Raw genomic sequence first — 23,108 nt, 5'->3', positions numbered from 1 at the left:
CATTATCCTCTGTCCTCTGAGTATGCAGTCTTGTTCAAACCTGTGGCACTTACATCAGTGTCTTGTACTTGGTACAGATGTTCAGTCGGATGCTCCTGCTTTTGATGGTTAGTGGATGCAGAGTGTAGTACTTCACCATCATCTCAGCATCCTCAGGGGTTCCCATCTGTATGAAAGCCTGTAAGCAGAACAATGGCTGTTAGGCACATAATATGCAAAGAGCTTTTAAATGTTACGCTGTGACCTTGATCTACACAAGCTGCTGTACACTTTCAATGTGTGTTATATGCAGTACATATTGAAGAGCACTGAAAAGAATGCATCTCGAAAGCAAAAAATATCTTTTTTGAAACTACAAATTGCTACATACTGCAAATTACAAATGTCACCCCAAACAAGACTGAAGCACACACAATAGTCAATATATTCAAATTTTCTGAAGATGTATTAAGGCACCGTATCCTACCTGTGACCAGGTAATGTGCTTTGGGTGGAATTTATTTCATTTTTGAGACTGAAACAGATGTGCTTTCAGAGAAAGGGCTTTACCTCTTCGTTTAAAAACAGGTATTTCTCCACAGTGCCAAAACGCCGGGCTAAAGTCAGCAGCTCTGATTTCTTCTCTCTCTCTCTCGGTAAATTTGAGAAGAAGACCACCTGGCTCGGTCTGCTTTTAGAACTTTCTCTGTTGCCTTTCTGTGGAAAGAAAGTATCAGATCTAAATTACACAAATGAAAACTGCCATTATGAATCTCATATTTAAATTATTATTACAGTATGTCATTTCAAAGAGTCATGGGGATTTAAAAAATTGCATGTGAGGCCTATGTGCCCTTAACTCTGATCAAAAAAACAACAGCAAGTGTCACCAGTTGTATGTTTTGTGCAGAAATGGCAGCTGTTTCTTTTAGTGTTACACTGATGCTCATAAACAGAGCCATTCCATACACCCCCAGTACCAATTCTTACCTCAATTGTTCTTAGCTCTTGCGACAAATATAAAGTAATTTCTTTCCCATGCAAAACTGCTGGTTTCCTCTGGTAGAAATTCACCATGGCTACTGCCTCTTCATGAGTTCGCATTTCCAAAAAGGCCTGAAGGACAGACAACCCAAATGTTGCCAGTGAATATGTTTCAGCAGATGCATCACTCAGGTCAGTGGTGAATGTCAGTGCTCTTTAGGTTATGCCTCAGTAAACTCCTCTGAAAGAAGAGTTAACCATTGTGCATTTCAGCTTTACAAGGATAAAGGAATAAAGGTTACAGGTCCCAGATACATTCAGGAGAAAATACAGATGTTGTAATCAAATATACTTAAAGCATCTAAGAGCATGTTCTATGGAAACTTTGTAGTTCAAAATTAAACCAAGGGGAAAAAGCAAGTGCAGATAAAAAGCGGTGAAAAGGGGAATTGAACACTACATTTGCTTTTTTTATTTCAGCATTTTACTAATGCAAAATCATAAAAAAAATCAAATAAAAGAATTGCTTGTAGATACATGTAGATTCATGTAGTGCACTGTAATATAAACTAACAGGGAATATATTTTTTCATATAAAGAATTTAAATGTATGATTAGCATTTCAGATTTCAAAGAGGACCTGCTGAATAAAATGTACTTACCTTCTTGTTGAGGACCAGGTGTTGACAGACCGTTCCAAATGGCTGGGCCAGAACTAGTAAGCTGTTAAGCGTGAGGGGCTTCCGCTCATATTTTGCTACGACAACTCTACCTCTGATCTACACATATAAGAAGCATATTAGGAACACAAAAGGCTCTTTAGTGTGGTAAAAATGGGAAAATCAGGAAGTTGTAATTTCAGCATCTTACAGATGACAGCACAGCTATTTTGCAAGCATGCATGTACCAACATAGAGTAGTCTGTACCTCTGAGTAACTTTCACTCAAATGTGCTAGTCACTCTACTCTGTAAGATATAGCCGTCGCAATGTATCGCATAGCTATTGTTAGCGCAATAACAGCTATACCCTTTGTGGCGTTAGATATCTTCCCGTGTTTTTTATCTATATATTTGTATCTATATGTTGGCTTAGCTTTGAAAAACACACAGCATGTTTTCACTCTTTATCATTGTAGCCATGTGTTTCTATCTACCACATGGAGGCAGCATAGTGCCGTCGCTGTGATATCAACATTGAATAGATACGAGTGGCGTTTTTTCCCCCGGAAGCATTTCACATGGCCTTGGAAAACTGGAGTTGCGCTCCCACGTTAGGTATGACAAAAGGGAAAAAACATATGGGAAGAAACCCAACGCCACATATGGGGGATAGCTGTTATTGCGCTAAAAATAGCTATGCGATATATCACAACGGCTATATCGCACAGCCCTAGGTGGAAGCTATGGAATTCTACACAGCAGTACATCAGACACTCAATATCAACTTAATTTTAAATCAAAGTAATGTTTTAATTTTGGAAACCATTCTTTTGGTCAAAGAAAATGTATTACCTTTGGTGTCACTGAAAATGGCTGCCTTTGGCTTGACATACCAGCACCTTCAAATAAAAAAAAAACAAAAAAAAAGTTAAGCTCAGAATCATTTCAATATGAGAGTATGGCTGTCACTACTGAGCTGTGCATGCCGAAGCTGAAAAGAGATCTACACATTCATAACAATTCTTTCCAACTTAACAAAAGGACAGAAGATCTACAAACTGTCATCTGGTTTGTAGATCTTCGCAATTAAACAGCTTGATTGGATGCCAGACATTAAAAATACCTGTACTTGCAGTGCACACTTCATATAAGAGGTAGTCCGATTCAATGAAGTCAGCACAGACAGCTGGCCAGAAAAGCTAGCTGCCAAGCTAACCGGCTACTCTGACTGACTCCCTAGCAAAAAACCGACTAAACCGACAGACTTTTAGTCAAGGTGTACTTAAAGCTCTAAAACCTGGACTACACCCCTGGAACCTAGCGTAATTCAACATCTTTGTATGTTAATTACCCTGAATTGGGTTCATCCCTCCTCTTGGTAGTCCCAAGGGTGCAGGGCCCAGGATTCCATCAGAGCGGTTAGTTGTATCCAGTAGGAGTGATCCAGAACTACAAGGAAGGGAACAAATGCAGAGCCATTTTTCCAGGGAAAGTGAGACCCCCCCCCCCCCCCCACTTTAAATATTCCCAAAATGAAACAACATGATTTCCTCTTCTAAGATTTGCTTAACTTAAATTCCCATTTGAGGTTATATAAATACTGCTTACTGTGTGGCATGTTCACTATATTATGAATAAATAAAATGTATGACTTCAAAATTTCTTCAATATCATCAGAATAAAGCTCATTGTACCACAACACTCTGCTGGTGTTTTATACTATACAAGTATATACTGTAACATGGGAGAAAGATATGGAGGAGTTATAAACTCACGCTCTGTTCGCGGCCACCTGAGGATCCCAATCTGGATACCTGTCAAAATACAGACAAAAATGTCAGGTTTAGGTTGTTCTGAGAAATGCACAAAATCTATACAATGGCCTCTTGACATATAAAACTGAGGATGAAAATTCCAGATTCCTTTGGAATATGTATATGTAAACCAGACCATTCTATTTCAAACTCTAAGTTCCAAATATGGTTTCTAACAATCACGTATGTATAGAGCAGTCCTTGGATACAAGTCAGAGTACCAGGCCTTAATAAAAATAAAAATTCAAACTCCAAACAGACTTGACCAAAATACAATGTACAGTGCTGGTATGATTAAGTCACTGCTGACAGCTCTGTAACAAGTGGAGAACTTGACAATTCTTTTCCATGTGCTTTAACAGATCCCAAATTATTTTTGACTTACAAGGTACAGGTGTAGTCTGCTGTTGCCATCACTATAAATTAAGGCTCATAATTTTTTTTAAACCCGGGGCAATGTCGTTTTTTACAATTTCAATAAAATGTACACAGCCCTTAAAAAAAATGATCATGTAAATCTTTTCAGTTCTGATGCTGCAAAACAAATAATTTGAATCAAAAGCACAAATCCTAAATCAAAATGAATGAACATAATCAACAGCGGTATTTAAAGTTTAAAATCCTGTAGAACAAATATAACTAATAACTGAGATTCATTAAGATGATGCAGAGGAGATTAGAAAAGATAAGACTTACATTTGTAGGAGGAGCCTGCGGTTTTCTGCATGACGTAATCCATTTGTGTGCTGTGTCCACTCCTTTAATAATAAGATTCTTTGAAAATGAGTATATTTGTATATTTCAAAATAAGTTTCCAAAAATATAAGGACATCTTAATAAAAGATTAACAAAATCAATGACGACAATGTTGACTATAAACAATTCGGTCATATCTCAGAGAACCCAATGCCTTCTATGCAGCAATTTTTTATATTTTCTTGTTTTCCTCAAAAAATTCTTCCAAAGCACCACTGCTCCCTAAATAAATCCAGAATCTGGAAACAAGAGGAGGGACCTGCCAACACAGCAGAAAACAAACCAGGACAGAGCGGCATTATTCCATGTTTAGCTTCATAGTGGAATGCAGAAGCCTTCCAAATACCACATAAACTCAATCAAGGATGTGGCCACAAATTGTCAGCAGAAGTGTTTCTATAAGAGGCCATGCATGTATGGGTCACTCCTTCTATGTAGCCACTGTACATGTGAAAGAGAGTATGTGTGTGCGTTTTATACATTGAACGGAATACTCACCGAAGTGGAATGCACATCGAAATCACAAAGAGAGCACACGTGTGGGAACATGTGAGGCATGACTCCCAAGAAGTCTCGCACTTTGCCTTGGGAAGGGGAGCCCATCCTTTTCTGCATAAAGACACTGTCCGACGCTGAGGAGGAACCCATCCCAAGGCCGCCGTAGCGATCGCGGGAAAGATCAGAATACTGCCGGTCTCTGCTCACCCCGCCACTGCTGCTCTCACTGTAGTCTACGCGCTCGTAACCCCGAGATGGGACCTCCTGCATGGAACTGTAACCGTAGTCCATCTGCTGACCGCGGGCTGAGCTCTGCCCACTGGACCTGCCCAAGCGGCCGGCCCGCACATCTTCCCAATCGTCCCGAGGCGCTCTGTACGAGTGCTCTGGGGAGAGGGGGGGCAGATCTCGGGAGCTGCCCCCCATACGCCCGCTGGCCTCCAGCTTGCGGTTCTTCAGCTGCATGATAAGTTGCGGCAAGGTCTCGATACTGATACTTTCTTCAGGGATCTGTGCCAGTGTGTCTATGTCACTGGGAGACAGTCCCAGGCTGGCAAAGAGTTTCATGCTGTTGTTAACATGGCCGACGCCACGACGAGGCAGCTGCGAGTCACGGTCCTTGCCGTCCCCGCTGCTCAAAGAGGAAGCCATGCTGTAAGAAGGCCAGGAAGAGGTGCTGTACAGGCTGTCGGGGCGCTGCTCATTCATGCTGAAATTTAGGGTCTCAGCAGCAGCCAGGAGCCCCCGTCCCACAGCAAAGCCTTTCTGTGCACCTTCAGGGGGGATCTTCTGGGACATTGTCTCACAAAGAGGGTGTAGTGACTCAGTGGTGAACGGCACAAGAAGAGTCTAAAGCTGCAAATTTTTTAAAAAGTCTCTGAGAAAAAGGGGCTGGGAAAAGAGATGCTCCAGGGAGAGGGCTCCTGTGGATAGGAGTCACTTCTAAGAATGAAAGAAAAAGTCAACTTAGCAAAAGGACAACTCCTCTTCTGTAGTATCATGTTTTTTTTCTGCAGAGATAATCATTATGCAGGCTATTAAGACCAAACATATGATCCACATGGTTATCAAGAGAGCTGAACATAAGAAGGCCACAGAAAAGGTGGTAGTTATAATAAATTTATGCATTTGTAAAGAGGCTTAAATCAAATTCAAACAACTCTTCAGACAACAGTTTGACCTATTGTTCAATGGCAATCAATGAATTCCATAAATTTACAAAAGGAAACTGGAAGAATTGGCCAGAAGTGATGAAAGTGACTTACAAAGGAAAATTGGCAGCTGAAAGCCTGATTCACAGACTGGTCATTTCATATGAAAGTTAGGGAAAGTACAGGATGCATTGAAAATAATGTCCAGAATAGACTGAATAAAGAAAAATGTGCTTCCTGAGATATGACGGACAAATTTTGACATGATCACTTACAAGCCTCATAAAAAAATAAATGAATTAAAAAAAAAAAAACTTTATACCAAGACAAGAACAGAATGATTTATCCAGAATTTTCAAGAAATGCAATAATGGTTTGTTTTCAAACAAAATATTACAACTATAATATTATAACTGATCCAAAATGTAGCAAAATGTGGTTCTGTGGGCCTTAGAGAAAGAATAACATAACGTGAAAGAGAATTTCTGATCAGTACAGTACAGTAAGGCTCAATTACACCCTCATGAAGTTGAAAGTGCACCGTTGGAAGAGGTCAGAAATGCCTTTGATATCTTCTGCAAAGACTTATCGTTCATCATGTCGAAAATCAAACGCTGAAAAGTGAAGAAAACGCTACAACGTAAACAGGCTAGCTAGCAAGCCAGATAGTCCCACGACAACTCTTACTAATCCGCTAGCAAACTACCAACCTAACAGAGATCAAGTCCGTATTCAAAGAGACTGTGATTTAATTTGTTGTGTCAACCTACCTATCTAATGTTAGATAGACGACCAAAATCCAAAACATTTGGAAGGCTGCATTTTAACATTGTGATAACGCAATGACATAAAGCCATTCGACATCCAATCACGGTCATCCGAAACTCGAAGTACACCCCTTTCTTGTTGCATTCAGGACCCAAGAGACACTGCCCGAGGCAATTGCCTGGCTAAAAAACACTTTAGCTATTACTTGTGATTCAAAGTCAGCTACTGTTAGCTAACACATTTAGACCTCAAAACAAAATGAGTTCGATAACAACCTAACTTTCTGCGACAACAAACAACTAATTCGTTACACAAAAATGTGCAACAAGCTTGTTGAAAACTTGCTATGCTAGCTAAGTCAGAGTTAGCCATCTAATTTGTTTCTAGCCAACGTTAGCAAATCAATGTCGTAGCCGGCTGGCCAACTTGTTAGCTAGCTATAAAGTTAACTCATGTGAAATGCTAAGCAAACCAAATTCACAGCAGACACAGACGAAGAGTGTGTGACAGAAGTAGCCATAAAGTGAAATGTATGCTCATGTGTCCAACGGAAAAAAATGTCTACCACAAAAAATAGGCCTCCCTTCTCATAGCTCAGACGACTTTAGAATCAGTGCAACAACGTTTATTCACTTAAGGAATAAAATGCTTCAGGGTACCAAGAAACACAAAAGTATACATTTGCATTTGTTTATGCATGCGCTTGTATGTTTGTGAAGGCGATTACTGTCTACTATTTTCCTGAAGTGTTTTACATTACCAGCCTTATCTTCCACAGAGAACCAACTTGCACCTTTCCTTCGATGGTATTCTTCTTCTTCTTACGATTCTTCTGATTTCATGAAGGCATTCATACCGCTTTACGATCAATACCGCCCCCTACTGTATTGGAGTGTGGAGCAGGTCTATGCGAAGTCGGTTAATTTCCCCCCAACCTTGTTAAATAAATGAATAGAGAGGCGAAAAAAATGTATACTTCAGTGTCACGGTCCTTGATATTTTAATATGTCATATCTTGCTCTTTTGTGCTCCTTTTATAAAAACCTGATAGTTACAGCTTTTTATGTTATTTTAATTTAATTTTTTTATTTAGTAGTTGAAGTTGTTTCTTTTTATACTTCTACTCCCTGTCTTGTTTTGTATATTTCCTTATGCTCAATTAAATGAAAAAACTGGTTAAATAAAGAAAGTTTTATACTTTAATACGTTCCTGGGCTTCCCTGCACCCTACTGTCTTGTTTTAAACTGCAATTCGCCGATCCCAATGTTGATACCGGCTCAAGATCAATCTGATCTGGTTAGAAAGATAGCCCAGCCACCCAACTATGTTACGCGGGCTAACTTGTTAAGTAGCCTAAGAATAGGTAAATTCAATAGCCCAATTCACAGACTAATATTACTAACATGAGATTTAAGCATTTCGTGACTATTTAAAATAACCACCTGGGTCCGTTTCATAAAAGCAATAGAATACTCGAGGATGTGCGTTAGGCTATTGCGATTATTTGCTAATAATCGCAGCAATGGACACCCTTTCGGATATTATTATTTTGAAACTGGAAGGTGATAATATAAAATAATTCTGCTTCTGTATGACCATGGGTTATGTCCCGATAACCCATAATCTCACTGATGACATACCCATCATGCCAATGCCACATGTCAATTACTGTGATGAATCATAATAGCCCGTACAGCCTGTTGACAACACTATCTAACATTGGATTGGTTTAGGTACATCCTTTCACACGCTTAAAAGGTAGGCATAAGAGAGAAGGACAAGGAAGAAGGGAATGTGAGAAGAGGAGAAAGTGGAGTGAGAAGAAAAACAGAGGGGCAGAAGGAGAAAGAAAGGTAAAGAGAGAAAGAGAGGGGAGTGAAGGAGGAGAGTCAATGAAAACAGACTTATAGAGAAAATAAGATATTTTTATAAATAATAACACTCCAATAACAGTGACCTCCCAAGACCCCAAACCACTGTTTTAATAATTTATTTAAACCATCAACTGTATGGGGCAAGCAGTTTGTCGCAAATACATTACGTATTTGGTGAATATTTTATGTTACAGCTTCTTGCATGATGACGTGTCATAAAACAATAAATATCATCAACCCAAATCTAAATGCAAATGAAAAGAGGTTCCTCTTCCTGAAGCCCCAGTAATGCGCATTACTCCCACCCACAGTCTCGGAGGAACTCAGGACACTGCGACGTCAAAACAACCTCAGGAGGGGTTAAAGCAAAGAGAACGGAAGTACCCATGTTTGCGTGGCGCATGAAAGTAATCAAAACAAAGACGTGAGCGGCCATTACACCTGAAGTATACCAACGACGAACGTTAAGACGTCCTGCAAGTTTTTGTGACAGCACGATTGCATTCGTTGGTAGGAAACATCTTCCCTCCCCGGTCGACGTTTGTACATTTCGCTATCGATGCAAGAAGGTTAATGGCTAACTTAGCTAGCGAAGCCAGTGGGATATTTAGCACGCTCGCTGCTAGCTTAGAAGCTGGCTAAAGGCTGCTTTCTAACTACATTGCTTGCTGGCAAGTGCCCGTGAGGGCGAATCACCAAAATGGCAGATGCCAGACACAACTAACGTTAGCTTGGTAGCAACGATAAGAGTTTGCAGCTGATAAAGTGGTAGCTTATTAGGCCGAAGCTCCACATCTCGCTAACGTTTAGTTCAAATGAAGCGACTGATATTGGCATTTATGTTTGGCCTAGTAGGATTTCTGTAGCAAAGGCATCTGACGTTGTCTATCTAAATAGTGTAAGTTAACCACTAGCAGATAGTCGTTCTCTATAATACAAGCTAACTAGCTGAGATTTCGAAAACATTCGGATACTCCTTGTGTACAGCGAGTGGGTAGCTAGCTAGCTAGCCACAATACAAAATTTCCCAGCATAAATGTTGATTCTTAAGTAGATCTGTTTAATGTATTTTATAATTTTCTGGGCATCTAGGGAGGCAATTGCAGATGCGGGGGTAGGATGCTAATGTTAGCTGGGTATGTAATGTTGCAAATCGTAAACTTAGTTGACTAGCTTGTGAATGAGTAGCCTCTCCTTAAGAAACGATTTCATTTCCGTGAATACTGGATTGCGAAAAAAAAAAACTGCAGTTCCCATTGGATTCACGCAGAACTCAGTTCCCCTTTTGCGTGGCGTGCCTTTTAATACCTTTATCTATTTTCAGTCATTTTATGCCTTCAAAAATTCTTATTTTTCTTATCCAACAAGATGTACATTTTGGGCTTTTATGAAGTTTGCTTTGTAAGACAGTGCACGTTTACTGTCGTTGTTTTGCTCAATTACTAGCGCATGTTCGAGAATAGTGAGAGCAATTTCACATAAAGAAATGTTCAACAGACCGTTCAAACGTTTTGCGATACACAGACATACGTCAGGGATATGCTTATCAAGTTGCTAATTAAAGTACATGGAAAACAATTATGGATAGTGTTGTGATATGCTTTATTAATGAGGAAAATGTCTAAGGAGTGCACCATACAGTATTCAAATTACCTTTAAAGTATGTAGACTATTAAAAATGTGCAAACAAACATATTGTTGTTTTTGTGTAATAGAAATTTAAGTATTTGGAAAAGTGTGTTCCACATAGATAGTTGTGGTTTGTTTGAAGAGAGCTTTTTATAACTTTTGGTGCAGGAAAGTGCGTTACATCATAGGTTTCAGAAGACACCATGAAATGACAATGCGTGTTGAGCTTGTGTTACGAATGCATCATGCAGGCTTCTTTTCAAACACCATTAAAATGTCCTTGGCATGGTGAATCATGATGTAAGGGGCCTGGTCTCTTCTCGTAAATCATTTGAAAAGGGGTGTGATGATAAAAATGGTGTTAACATTTCTTTAACTTCCACACTTTTTTATGATGTCATTCTGTTTTAAAGTGCAAAAATGAAGGATCCTGGCCGCAGCAGCAACACCCCCAACATAATCAATAGTGATGTCATCATTAGTGGACAGTTCCACAATGATGATAACCCGTTTGCTGAATACATGTGGATGGAGAATGAAGAGGAGTTCAACAGACAGGTACTTAGTTTCTTTTGTAAGATTTTTCTGTTCAGCAACTTGGTTAAAACTTGGTGATCAAAACTTCTTGGCAATAGAAGCTTGTGGTGGTACATGCTAGGCAGCAGAAAGTGGCAGTTGTGCTACTATGCAACTTATGGTGGCATTTACTGTGGCACTCTTTCCCACAAAGGTACTGTTTGACAAGTATGGCACTATTGATTCAGTTATGGTATGGCTATATGTCTAACCCTATTGAATGCATTTTTTTGTAAGCCACTCCAGATAAGAGTAAGTCAATCTGCCAAATGAATACATGTGAAATTCCTGTTACAAAAATGTATGTTACCAGTTACTATGGTTATGTATGTATCAAATACATACTGGAAGCCAAACATACACTTGGTTTTATGTCTCATTAAAATGTTCTCAAGCAGCAGTTCATTTTATGATGTTTTGCATTGTAAATGTCTTATTTTGTGTGCATTTCTTCCAGATTGAGGAAGAGCTTTTGGAGGAGGAGTTCATTGAGCGCTGTTTTCAGGAGATGTTGGAGGAAGAGGAGGAATATGAGTGGTTTATTCCAGCAAGAGATCTGCCTCAGACCATCAATCAGCTGCAGGACCAGCTGAATGGACTGGTCATTGGCGATGGGAACATTATAAATGACCTTGTGGTTAGTTATTTTTATTATATTTTGTGATCTAACACTGACTAATTCTTGGATGGCAAATAAAGCCATTGTTTTTGTTAATTTAAGAAATGCTTGAGCATACCTGAAATATGGATAATTTCACTGAATTCAAGCAATTGGAAAAGCACTAATGTAATCATTTGATGTTGTACTATTAACAAAAAAAAAATGAAAAGAATGCATTTATCATTTCTCCTGCTAAATCAGTAATGTGCAACATGAAGAGGTATTTATTAATTTTATTTATTTAATGTATGACTAATGCAATAAATTGTTTCGTGGTGCTCAGTCCATAATTTGCATGAATGAAAAAATTTGAACTCATTGTTGGAAATCAAAAATGAGTAGTAATAATACATACCTTCTGTGGTAAGTTCATATCAAATAGTAACTGTATATTATGATCCCAGGAGGAATATCAAATTGGAATAGTAAACTGGACTTTTATAATTGTAATAATTGGTTCTTCCCTTCTGTTTTACCAGGTCAACAGCAATTTGAACCCCAACGCAAAAGAATTTGTTCCTGGTGTTAAGTACTGAATCTCAGCATCTTGGTGGATGTAGCATATCTCCACACTGTGAAGCCAGTATTAGAAGATTCATTGTGGAAGCTTTTTTGTCACTGTGTAACACTTATTGCATTGCCAAAGTTTTAATTAAGTCTTGCATGCTGAAGTGCTGAGATTGTTACAAATGCATAAAAAGCCTTTTATTTTCAGAAACCTTATTGGTGTTTTGATACCAGTGCTGGAGGCACCAGTCAACATGGGCAATACTCAAAACTTTAGGGAACTTTTTTGTTGCTGTTGCCTTAATGTGAGCTCTTTCTTTATACACTGGTCATTTCTCAGTTTCTCTTGAGGTTAATCTTGTGTGGTTCATATTTTAGTTAGTTGCAATGTTAATGGCTGCAACTGATTTATTCTTACTCTAAGTACAAGACATTTTGTTTTGGAATGGGTAGAGGGGAAGTTCGTTTCTCAGCCATTCCGTCGTTAGTCTCTGTCACCAAAACTGGCATATTTACAAAAATTAAGTTACTTGAAGTTTGTTTTTAATTTCTGATATGTGTAGTATTTACTATCAGTTGAACATTTTATTTAGAAATTATAATTAAGGAATGCAGTACAGAACTGGCCAACTTTCAAATATGCCTTTTATTTGTTTTCATATGTCATTAGCCTGTAGATACAAACAGAGCCAGTTATCACATTTTGAAATAATCCAGAAGTTGGGGTTACCATGTTTTTTGCCTGGATATTGTAGGCACATTAGATGCAGTAATCAAGACATTTTTGTTAGCTTGATATTGGGGTGCAACTTTTATCCCTTCTTGTCCATTGTTTGAGCTTTGTCCTCATCAGAAACACTAACGTGGTGCAAGTCTGCAGCACAGCACTTTTTTTTTCTTGGCCAATCTTTTGTTTGTGTTTATCCTCTCTCTCTGAACATGGTATTTGACACTGCCTTGTGTTGAATGTGAATAGTGTTAAAAAAACAAAACGCACAAAAAAAGGATAAAAGAAAAATATTGTAAAAATATATTTTTTCAAAAATATTTAAAAATAAACATTGGTGGAATAGATTTTGAGTCTGTGTGTACCTTCATGCTTGAGTGGTTTTTGGATCTCAGTACTTTCTTTTTGGGGGGGTGTGCTGTCTCATTATTGTACACCTCCTGTGAAGACAGTTGCAATTGTATCATTTATACACACTGTCAAACACACACCACACTTATATGGATAGTAACACACTTACATACATATATGGACAGTGTGTTAGCCATATCTTTTTTGTCTGTTATATGCAAATTGTATGTACAATATTTATATATAACTGTAATCAGGTGGACTTTTGTTGTAATTCATGTGGATTTTTATCTATAACTACATCTGACAACTGTGAATGGTGATACACTCTTTCACGTTATTCTGATGGCATACAAAACCTTTCCATTTGAATAAATGGTATTTTCTTGAGAAGTTAAAAATATTTCTAATGCTTACGTTGAAAGCATAAACAATAGGATGTTCGATACAAAGGTTTCTATAGTAATGAGTTGAGACAAAAGATGCTGCAATGCAGAGGAATGGCCTCCAGCTGAGACAATGTACAGTACACATTTCAATACAAGTGAAATTAATCATCATTAAAGCTTTGGAGTCAAAAGAGGCCTTGTGTTGCAGCTTTACTTGTAATGGTGTCAACCACATTAAAACTACTTCAAGTAGAACATTGTCACTATTATATACTTACATGGCTGCACGAACACAGCAGGACATTGTTATTGTTATTACTGCACCAAGTTTTACTGATGCTAAAAATAGTCGTTTATCTGCATTGCAGTGAGTCTTGTAAAGTGTCTTTCTTTGGGGTTCAACAACACAACTCTGGCGTGGTCTGGTTTCATGAGTGTTCTTTCTTAACCGCTGATCTATAAATGATAGCATTCGGCAGAACACCGACATCCAGGCTTGTAGTATGGGAAGAAAGCAGTTCCACCCTGCAAATACACTCGCTACCAGCCAGACGGTAGCCTAATGAAAATCAGTGCAGTAAATGCTATATCGATAATTGAGAAAATGCAACATCCAGTTTAATATTTTCTAGACATATCATCGAAAGTTCACCCAACGGAGAAAGACGTGAACAATTCTCGACATTAAAAGCGTTTCCTTTGCACTTTTTGAACATATCATATCTTCACCAATAGATGGCGCTCAAGTCCATATTTTACGCACCACAGTTACGTTTCAAATGACGCGTAACAGGCCCGCAAGCAACAGAATGTGCCTACATTGCGTGTGCTCCTAATTGTCTGGCAAAAACAAAAGATATCACAAGGGTCATGTAATTGCTGCAGCTTAAGTGCAGAGATTTAAGAACTGCATATATGAGGTTGATGTATATGAGGCTGGTGAGGTAAATTATTAGTCTAATAATAATGATTAACGTTTTCCTCAATAGAAAAGTACAAAGCATGATGCTTATGTTATTTTCCCTGTGTGGAATGGAGGAGGAAAACACAGCAATTTCATATTATTAGTGCCTGACCCCAACTTATGTCTCTTCTCAGAGCTGAGACAACAGTACAGCTGTACATTCGCAACTGTGACAGAGGGAGCAAAAGACAGGTTTACAAAAGCCAAGGAGAGTGACGAAATTAGCCGGCACACAATCCACACAGACCGGCCTTATTTTCAGCATAACGTGCCCTTCACCCCGCAAGGCCCTGTGCACTAAATCCATGTCTCTGGCATAAAGGGGAGCACAATGATCTGGTCGCCTGGGGAAATGGTAATGTCGGGCAGACTGGAGGGAAGAGAAAGCAAGGACAGGGTGCGAGTTCCAGCAGTGGTCTGAAAAGGGCCCTTCCAGCAATGCACTTTGAAGGCCAGTTTTAGAGGCAGGTCCTTTGACTGTGGGTATAAAGGCAGTAGCAGTGGCGTGCCATAGATCAGACTGTCTCTCTATTGTTGCCCAAGCAGGTCAGATACCCCCAGACTGAGGCCTGCATGCTGATGAGACGGGGCAGATGTCCATGGAACGTCCACAGTTTATTGAAGGAATTCTGAACAGAAGCAGCCAGGCCCAACTGAGGAGGGTCCTTGGGGACTTCCTCCTACTTCTCTGTGCTGCATTCTGACAGAGAGATGGGTGCTCATATCATTATCCCCGATATCAAAAGAGGAGGGTAAGGGAGCATGCAGATGTCACGACTGAGCCACAAGTTCATGGCCTTCATGTCTAGTGAAAGTACCCCTGAATATAGTTCAACTTTTCCCTTTGTTTTCTTGCCTGGACAATCCTGCCTGTTGTTTATCACACCTGTGTACCCTTCTCTCACATCACAGTATCTTCTGATAAACTTCTCAGTGCTTTTGCTGTTAAATTAAATTTGATACCACTTTGACAACTTTCTTTGCTTGAAGGAGATAAAAATGTATACAAAATGATTTTACTATTGTAGACCCAGTGTACATTGTACTTCTCTTGAACACTAAGTACGACGCATTGCAAACATCCATCTAAGAGGCTGACATTACAGGGAAGGTTCATTGTAAATGGGACTTGACCACATTACCTACCATAACTTCCATGAACAAATGAAAGTCATTTGTTCATTCACAGTTAGTCTCTCTCCTCAGTGAGTTGGGGGGTTTGCTGGCAAACAGAGTTCCCTCTGGATTGTTGATATGTTTATAGAGCACAGCTCTTGGCTGCAGTGAGTGACAAAAACCATTAGGGGTTTCCACCATCCCCAGATGGAGCCATGACAAGGCCTCACTGTCACACAGTGTCTCTGAGACCCCACTTACAGCACTTGATTCTTTTCAGAGACGAATGAGACTAGGGCACCACCAAATTAAAAGACAAAAAAAATTTAGAGACAAAACCCAAATTCTGCTCCTCTAATTCCCACAAAACATGACGACGGCGAGCCCCCATTTCTCCTCCCCTGTTCCCCGGGTTACCACGCTGTGAGCAGTGAGCTAATCTTTTCTCAAGAGTTCCTACGTGCCTCAATAAAGGATCATGGCAGTTTGGTAAACCAGAGTGGTGTAAAGTGTTCCCTTGGTCCCCTCTGCTTCACACCTGCTTCCAGTTCTACGGGCAAAGAGATTATACCCATGCCAGCTCCCAGTTGTTCTGTAGTGCTGCCATTGTCGCCATGTAATTGCAGTTGCATAGTCAGGCAGTGCCTTTTCATTACTTGGTGGTCTAACCCCATTTAATGGCGACACCTAATGCAAGTGTGGTGCCATTGTCTCTCACCTCCCTTTGTCCTGCCACATTCTTTCAAGTGGTTCTCTTTTTTATCTGGGATTGTTTAAATCTAGCATGGAGGTCTTGTTTTAACAAGAAAAGAATAATAAAGTCTTCGAAAAGGCTCTTCGATCACTGGTAGTGGAGATAATGCAGCACAAGGGCATTTTTGCAACCTGTTCATTTTGTTATTGGTGCACTGCAATTAGCAGAAACAACATTTAAATAAGCAAATCAAAGGCTGGTGGAGGTGGATTGATCCTACAGCAAAGTTTCATCACAGCAAAGGTTCATCTCAGTTGAACCTTTTCATCTGCAAGTGAACTCATTTTCCTCATTTTCAATGAAATCATGAACAGGTATGATGCTTCTCTTGCTGTACAATACATCTGCTGTCTGCTACAGCAGCATATTTTATTAATTTAAGTTTGACATCATATGCAAAACAAATTAGCCAATGGTAATGTGAGGACTACACCAAGTCGTAATGATATGTACTGAGAATGTATACATGATTTTTTATTTTATTAGTTTTTTATTTTTATTTTTCGTACTTTACACTTCTGCACTTGATGTGTGCAGCTATTTGTTATTATTTGCATGAATTCTTGACATTTAATCATACACGTACAGCAGCACTTGACTCAATTGTCTACACAAATTCTCCCTCTGAGACAATAAAGTTTTTCTTATCTCATCTGAAGAAAACCTTTACGCTCTGTCAAATAGATTATTTAGTTGGACAAATTGCATCACACTACGTATTCAAAAAATACTATTTCCAATAATCTGAAGTAGAAAAATGAAGACATGTCATTGTTTTAACCACCTTTGTATTTCCTTGTATTCCTTAGTTTTACTGAAGAAAACACACACACACACACATATATATAGTCAAGTTTTCCAGACACCTTATAGCTGAAGCCATGTGTGGTACCTAGAGGTTAGTATGTCTGCATTTCTTCTATAAACATTTTTAAATGGCCTCATATTTTGAGGATAGCTGTTGAAACATCCTCTGTTTTCATGATCTACAGCCCTTCAAGTGGTAGAAATAAAATGCATCTTTGGCTCATCCAACTAAACCCGCTCCCTTCCTGCCTCCCTCTCTCCCCCACTCTCTTAACCCAAAGCTTTCAGATGCTAAATAAGTGGACATATGGAGAGGAGGGCTTTCTACTGCCCTCCTAAAGATTCAGATTGTATGACAAATCACGTCCCAGCCCCCCTACACACACACACACACACACACACACACACGCACACACACACACATGCATACACACAAATACACTCACACACACACACACACACGCACCTCCAGACAACAGCTTCATTAGTGTGAGAGAGGGAGTTTTTGCAGCTTTGTCAAGTCAAGCTCAGACCCCCTTCCCCTTCTCAATTACTCTATTGTTGGCCCCAGATTCAAGTTATTGCACTCCAAACCATATGGCTCATTCGAGCCTCTACAAGTGATGCCATTGCTGAAGCCTCCACCATTTCAGTAGAGGGTTAGAGCGTTGTTCTGTTTGCTGTGCAACACTGACCAGTTGAACAATATCAAACAAATGTGAGGAAATAAGTTCCCAGTAATTACAATGCAGTTAATTAGTAGTAGTAACAGTGGTAGTAATAGTAGTTGTTGTACCAGATGTAGTATGAGGAGTAATAGTATTAGATAATGTAATATAACACATATGGTGCATTTATTATATACATTTTTAGTTTACCATGGCTTATGTGAGCATATGGCTGTAAAAGGCATTCAAAAAAGGTGTTTATTTAATTTGGTAGTCTGGTCAGGTTATGTGTATCTAGTAATCATTTTGTCTTGGAGGAACAGTAGAAGCATTACTTTTCGTTTGTTCCCCTTGAAAACGATATATACTGTGTAAAGCTTTTGCTCATCTCATTGAAAAGTTGCCCTGGTTACTTTGTATTATAAGGTCTTTAGAGACAGGGTGCTTATTGTGGAGGCTAATATAGGGTAAACTGGAGGTAAATTATGCTCTTGTACAAATACGAGCCGACAAGTGAATGGCTTGCACGAGGTTATGCATTTAGACTTGGACATCTGATTGATAGTACCAGGTTCACGATCTGGCACAATTCTGCAGCCAGCTCACAATGAGGACATAAAATTTGCATTCAGATAGCCTGTAATGAGATTCCATTACTTCAATAGTAGCACCTGTTTGGAAATACAAGCTGAAATGTACCAAAATAAATATTCCAGGTATCAGAGTACATGGGTTGCAGACTTGACATGAAAATATGCAAAAATTTTGATGCTAAAAACAATCACCGGAGCTTGCACTGCAATCACTGAGGCTTGACAGTTATAATACCTTGTTTAAATCCACTTCGCTTATTTATACCTGAATTGTATTGCATCAGACCTGGGCCTGTTTTAGTGTGGCCACTTTCTTAGACATGTCTGATAAGCAAGAGCATGTCAGCTCAATTAAGTTGAATAGTTCACGCTCAAAAAGTGTTGATGCTGTCTTTATCTTGTTTTACAAACTAACTGCTTGCCCTGGGGATGATCAAGCTTTTCAACCTAGCTTCTATTAGACCAACACCCAGGTTAACCATTTTTATTTCATATTTCTTGAAATGGCAAAAAAATTATTAAAGAGTGTTAATCATTGCTGGAATAAAAACAAAAATTGGTTGTCTCCTTAATGCTACAGACAGACTCAAGGTCTTGGTCATCCTCCATGTAGACCCCTTCCTAGAAATAGTGGAAAGACATCATCTTTGTCTCTATCTAGACAGCTCTGGATTCTGTGTAGGAGGAGACACATGTGCTACATGCACTCTGGATGGAAACAAGGTTTAGGCAGCAAAAGTTAGATAAACTGCCTCCTGAAAAAAATCCACATTCTTAAAATTGGCTCATATTTTTTGGAATCTGTTCAACACTAGTGTTAATGCTACAGTCAATGCAATTCACAAACGAACAGTGTATGAGAAGATATCATGTGATATAAAAGTTTAAAAATGGAAATGTAATGTAATTTAAATAAATACAATCCAAACACTGAGATTGAATAGTTTGCCTTGTTGATGTTGCATTCCAAATATACCTTCCTAGCAGAACATCCAACATAATTGATGAGAACTATAATGCCTCTGGTTTGCACATAATTAAAGTTGTATGATCTGTTTCAAAATAAGTGGTCAATTCCTTTGAGGGGGCTGAATTGAAAATATTCGGAAGCATGCACATTAGTCACATCCAGCGATTATAGGCTCTGAATTGGTGAGAAAGAAAAAGATGCAAAGTATGCAATACACATCCACACTGTACTGTAAACCAAGGAGCCAGTGAAGTACTAAAACGTGCAAGTTGGGGGCAGTAAAGAATTAGCAATGCTACAGAGGTTGCAAACGGCACCTGTGTTCCATGACCCATCACGCTGACGCAGGGGATTGTTCAGTCTGACTGGAAAATGAACACTCAACAAGAACAACTTTTTAACACTTTTAACATTTCTGTCATAATTTACTACTCATAGGATAATATGTAATGCACATAATAATGTACTGGTTTCACGTTTTTCGAGCTGAAGGTCTAAAAACATATTAACGTATTATTACGTAAACCTACATTCATTTGAAAAAAAAAAAATACAAATTGAGGAGGATGTACAAGTAAAAAATAAAACAAGGGTGTATCCACAGAGTAAGAGACACACGTAGCTGGTAGACACAAAAGAGTAAGGTTTCCATCGCCGTTGTAAGCACGGACTTTGTTTTCTTATTCTCTTTCTAATGCCTTTACAAAGATGAAGGAGAGCTTTTAGATTGTGGAGAGCAGTATTCCCGTACAATTGACGCACTGGAGTAAAGAATTAATTACCATTCAAAAGTAATGGCCCTATTCTGCCCTGCTTGAGTTTTTTTAGCAAGGAGAAAAAGGTCTAGTGGCTGCAGCTCTGCTACAACGCCAAGGGAAGGGATTATTCCGGGGATTAACATCTGAAAACTCCTATCAGACTTTCTGACTCAAAGATCTTTTGCGGACAGTAATCGCATTAATACCCGGGGATTAATGCTATGCCAAATGCAAAATTGAACTTTAATTCAAATTAAATAAATAGATATGAAATAAGCCGACCTCGAAAAGAGAGAAGTCCATCCGCCCGCATCTCCCTTTCTAAAAACTGATGGGAGCATTACGCTTCACGCAACCAGACAACATCACTACTGAGCGTTTGGTTCCATACCATAAGGGACATTCGCACCTGCATGCAAATGCATATCTTCTCATTCTCTCCTTGCGCTAATCAGATCTGCAACATGCATCGTGTTTTATGCAACGATTATATGCGTAGGTTTTTAAAAAGTTAACAAAGTATGTATTTTGCTCAGCCAGTGCAAAAAAAAAAATCCGCAACGTCTTTGATTTAGCAGAAATAATGAAATGGAAACTGATAAAGCCATACATTATTTTATGGGCTATTTTCCATAACTAAGAGTTTCAGCGCTGATTTTTAAAAATTGTCTAACAAGGATTAGTCTCTCCTCCAGCAAGTCGATTGTGTCTTTTTCTCACGTGTTTCGTATATTGAAATGCAATCACATCTCGTGCACTTGTGTCTAATCCTGTCAGAGCATCTCCCAGGCAACGTCTCTCAAGTGTGGGCCGCAAGTGTGCATTTTCAAACCCCCACAAGGCTGTGCGAGCGCTTACTTAGGAAGATGCAATTCCATTGGTGTGGAACTGACTTTGTCGTCTTGTAAAACTGTTACGTTTATCACTTTATACGGCCAATAAGCATGCCTTCAAAAAAAGACCACTAATGTCCTAAATAATAACAAACTAAGCAGGCAAGCTGCTTCTTGCCTTTGAAGTTATTGCTGACAGGTTGGTGCTGTAATAATAAAATGCAGCTCCACCTTCGGCGCAAATCCGCTTTGCGGAATAGTTAGAGATTTATCCGTTGAGTCGTAAACATATGACCTCCACCTAAAACATAAACAAGGAAGAGTTCCCTGTTGTGCGTGAGTAATGAGTAGGCATCAGTGGATAAAGTACAATCGCACACTTCAGTACTGTAGTAGTAGTTTATGAATTGATTAAAAGAATACTAAAATTGAACAAAATGCAAAATGATTTTATATATATATATATATATATATATATATATATATATATATATATATAATGAATACTAACACTAACACTACTACTACAACTTACAATATAATATTAACATATTAATAATAATAATAATAAAGTATAAAATGTTGCAGCAAAAATTCAAACAAGCGACAGTGGCGGTGCGTTTTATTCACGCTGGGGCTCTTTGAATAAGAATAATGCCATTGGACTGTTGCAGGCAGAAAAAATGAGTGACAAAAGCTCCGAGGAGCAGAATTTGGACGGGAGACAAGGCGTATGGGACTGAAAAGAAGTGAGGGGCGACGCTTACAAAGGAACAATTCACCTTATAATCGCTTTGATATATTATACATGCCTGAAGACTCTAAACATTGTGTAATTATTTATAAATGACTGTCCCCCCACTCTCATAATGCCATAGGGAGAAAGACTCTGCAGGTCTCTCCTCAAACTATTTCTAAATAGTACCCCCATCCACTTTTTTCAAAAGAGAGGCGAGATGCTGGAAATTGAATAAATGGAATAATTAATGGACAAGTGTATGGCTGTCTCATAAAGATGTCTTTGAATTAACAAAATAAAATTGCGTAAAGAAAGACTTGATCATTTTACTACTGTGCACTTCATGTTTTGAATGTTAATGTCATGTTGCAGGTCCAAATTCATATTCTCAATAAATGATTTCAACAATAGCATACATACCCGAAATAAAGTAAAACTTTACTAATTCGTACTATTACACCAATAAACTCTTAAATACATTATTTTCGTCGCTGTTGCAGAAAGGACAAAGACTATCGATCGTCTTAATTTTCTTAATGGTGAAATCAAGTTTTATTATACCCACGTTATTTCACCGCATGTCTCCGTATAGAAATAATTGCTACGGATACGCGTTTCATTCGATATTCGTGGCGCAGTATATACACTGAAACTGTTCTGATATTATGATAAAGGTATGCACCTATTTTGATATTTAAGTTGGCCGACTAATTTTTAAAAAAAATCACATTTTGATAAGGATTATCATATAAAACAATGTAAATCTAACACAAAGAAACCGGTCTTTAGGAAGTTCCCAAAGTGAGAAAATGTTTGAAGTATCTGGTAATATCAAATTGGGGTATTGTAGCCTATACAAACTTTATGAAGGAAGTGCGATCATAAAGATATATTTTAAACATTTAAAGTGTCCAGGTGTTGAAAGAAAATACGTCCCCCACAAAAAGTTGTGGAGTGTGCCTCTGCCTCGGGGGCTAAGCACTTCGATTATTTTGGCCGTCCTATCTTTTCATTTTCCTCTAGAGGTTTAACTTTTAAGTGGGCTTGCGTGTCCGGGTGCAGTGATAGCAACAGTGCCGCTCGCGTGGCTGGGCAGCGGTTCCGCGCTCCGATTGGACGGCTGTGATTACAGGCACGCTTCAGAAGGTGAACAAACAACGGGCATAAATTATGCTAATGAGATAGCCGTGCGGCACGGGGCAGACCTGATGCAACCCGGCCTTTCATCCCTTACAAAAAAATGCCAAAGCGAGGGGGGTACGACCATTGTTTCACCAGGGTATATAAGGGGTTTGACGCCAGTCGTGTGCCAAGCTCACTGGCTCACACGAGCTGATTGCATCAAGATCAAGACAGACGCGTGCCTTTTTCCTCATCATCCAAACTATCTGTGGGACTTTGGCGCCACACAAGACATCTTCCATTAAGAGCATTCAAGAACAACACTGAGGTAGGTTTTTTCTCCCTCTTAGGGTCGTCTGTCATGCGATTACATTTTCACTCCCTGCATTTACGCCCCATCCATGCAATCGCACTAAACAGTTTCTCTTCTATTTATGTCTCTTTGCAGTTTCAACAGT

General features: G+C 39.0%; 2 protein-coding genes across 2 annotated transcripts in view; one reads left to right on the top strand and one right to left on the bottom strand.

The window, feature by feature from the left end:
* The window catches only part of matr3l1.2 (matrin 3-like 1.2), a 13,575-nt gene extending 7,722 nt beyond the window's left edge, over positions 1 to 5,853 (bottom strand). Inside the window, 8 exon segments of the mRNA XM_036547744.1 lie at positions 550 to 696; positions 970 to 1,095; positions 1,626 to 1,742; positions 2,477 to 2,523; positions 2,976 to 3,073; positions 3,400 to 3,438; positions 4,135 to 4,196; positions 4,693 to 5,853. Coding sequence (XP_036403637.1) covers positions 550 to 696; positions 970 to 1,095; positions 1,626 to 1,742; positions 2,477 to 2,523; positions 2,976 to 3,073; positions 3,400 to 3,438; positions 4,135 to 4,196; positions 4,693 to 5,490 — 1,434 coding nt within the window. The 5' untranslated portion in view covers positions 5,491 to 5,853.
* A 2,954-nt stretch (positions 5,854 to 8,807) lies between these two features.
* On the top strand, positions 8,808 to 12,852 carry LOC118791015 (polyadenylate-binding protein-interacting protein 2-like). Its single transcript, XM_036548222.1, has 4 exons — positions 8,808 to 8,996; positions 10,529 to 10,673; positions 11,149 to 11,328; positions 11,832 to 12,852. Exons 2-4 carry the CDS (start codon positions 10,536 to 10,538, stop codon positions 11,886 to 11,888), a joined length of 375 nt encoding a protein of 124 aa, XP_036404115.1. The 5' UTR covers positions 8,808 to 8,996; positions 10,529 to 10,535; the 3' UTR covers positions 11,889 to 12,852.
* The last annotated feature ends 10,256 nt before the right edge of the window (positions 12,853 to 23,108 follow it).

Source organism: Megalops cyprinoides, chromosome 16 (assembly GCF_013368585.1).
Source record: "Megalops cyprinoides isolate fMegCyp1 chromosome 16, fMegCyp1.pri, whole genome shotgun sequence".
In the NCBI taxonomy this organism is placed as follows: Eukaryota; Metazoa; Chordata; class Actinopteri; order Elopiformes; family Megalopidae; genus Megalops; species Megalops cyprinoides.
Note: the sequence above shows the minus strand (reverse complement) of the source record. Positions and strands in the feature narration are given on the sequence as shown.

What these genes read in the sequence shown, in the direction of transcription:
- LOC118791015 (XM_036548222.1), top strand. Translation starts at nt 10,536, where the DNA reads ATGAAGGATCCTGGCCGCAGCAGCAACACCCCCAACATAATCAATAGT. An exon ending in AAGAGGAGTTCAACAGACAG is followed by an intron (nt 10,674 to 11,148) that starts GTACTTAGTTTC and finishes CATTTCTTCCAG; the next exon opens with ATTGAGGAAGAGCTTTTGGA. An exon ending in ACATTATAAATGACCTTGTG is followed by an intron (nt 11,329 to 11,831) that starts GTTAGTTATTTT and finishes CTGTTTTACCAG; the next exon opens with GTCAACAGCAATTTGAACCC.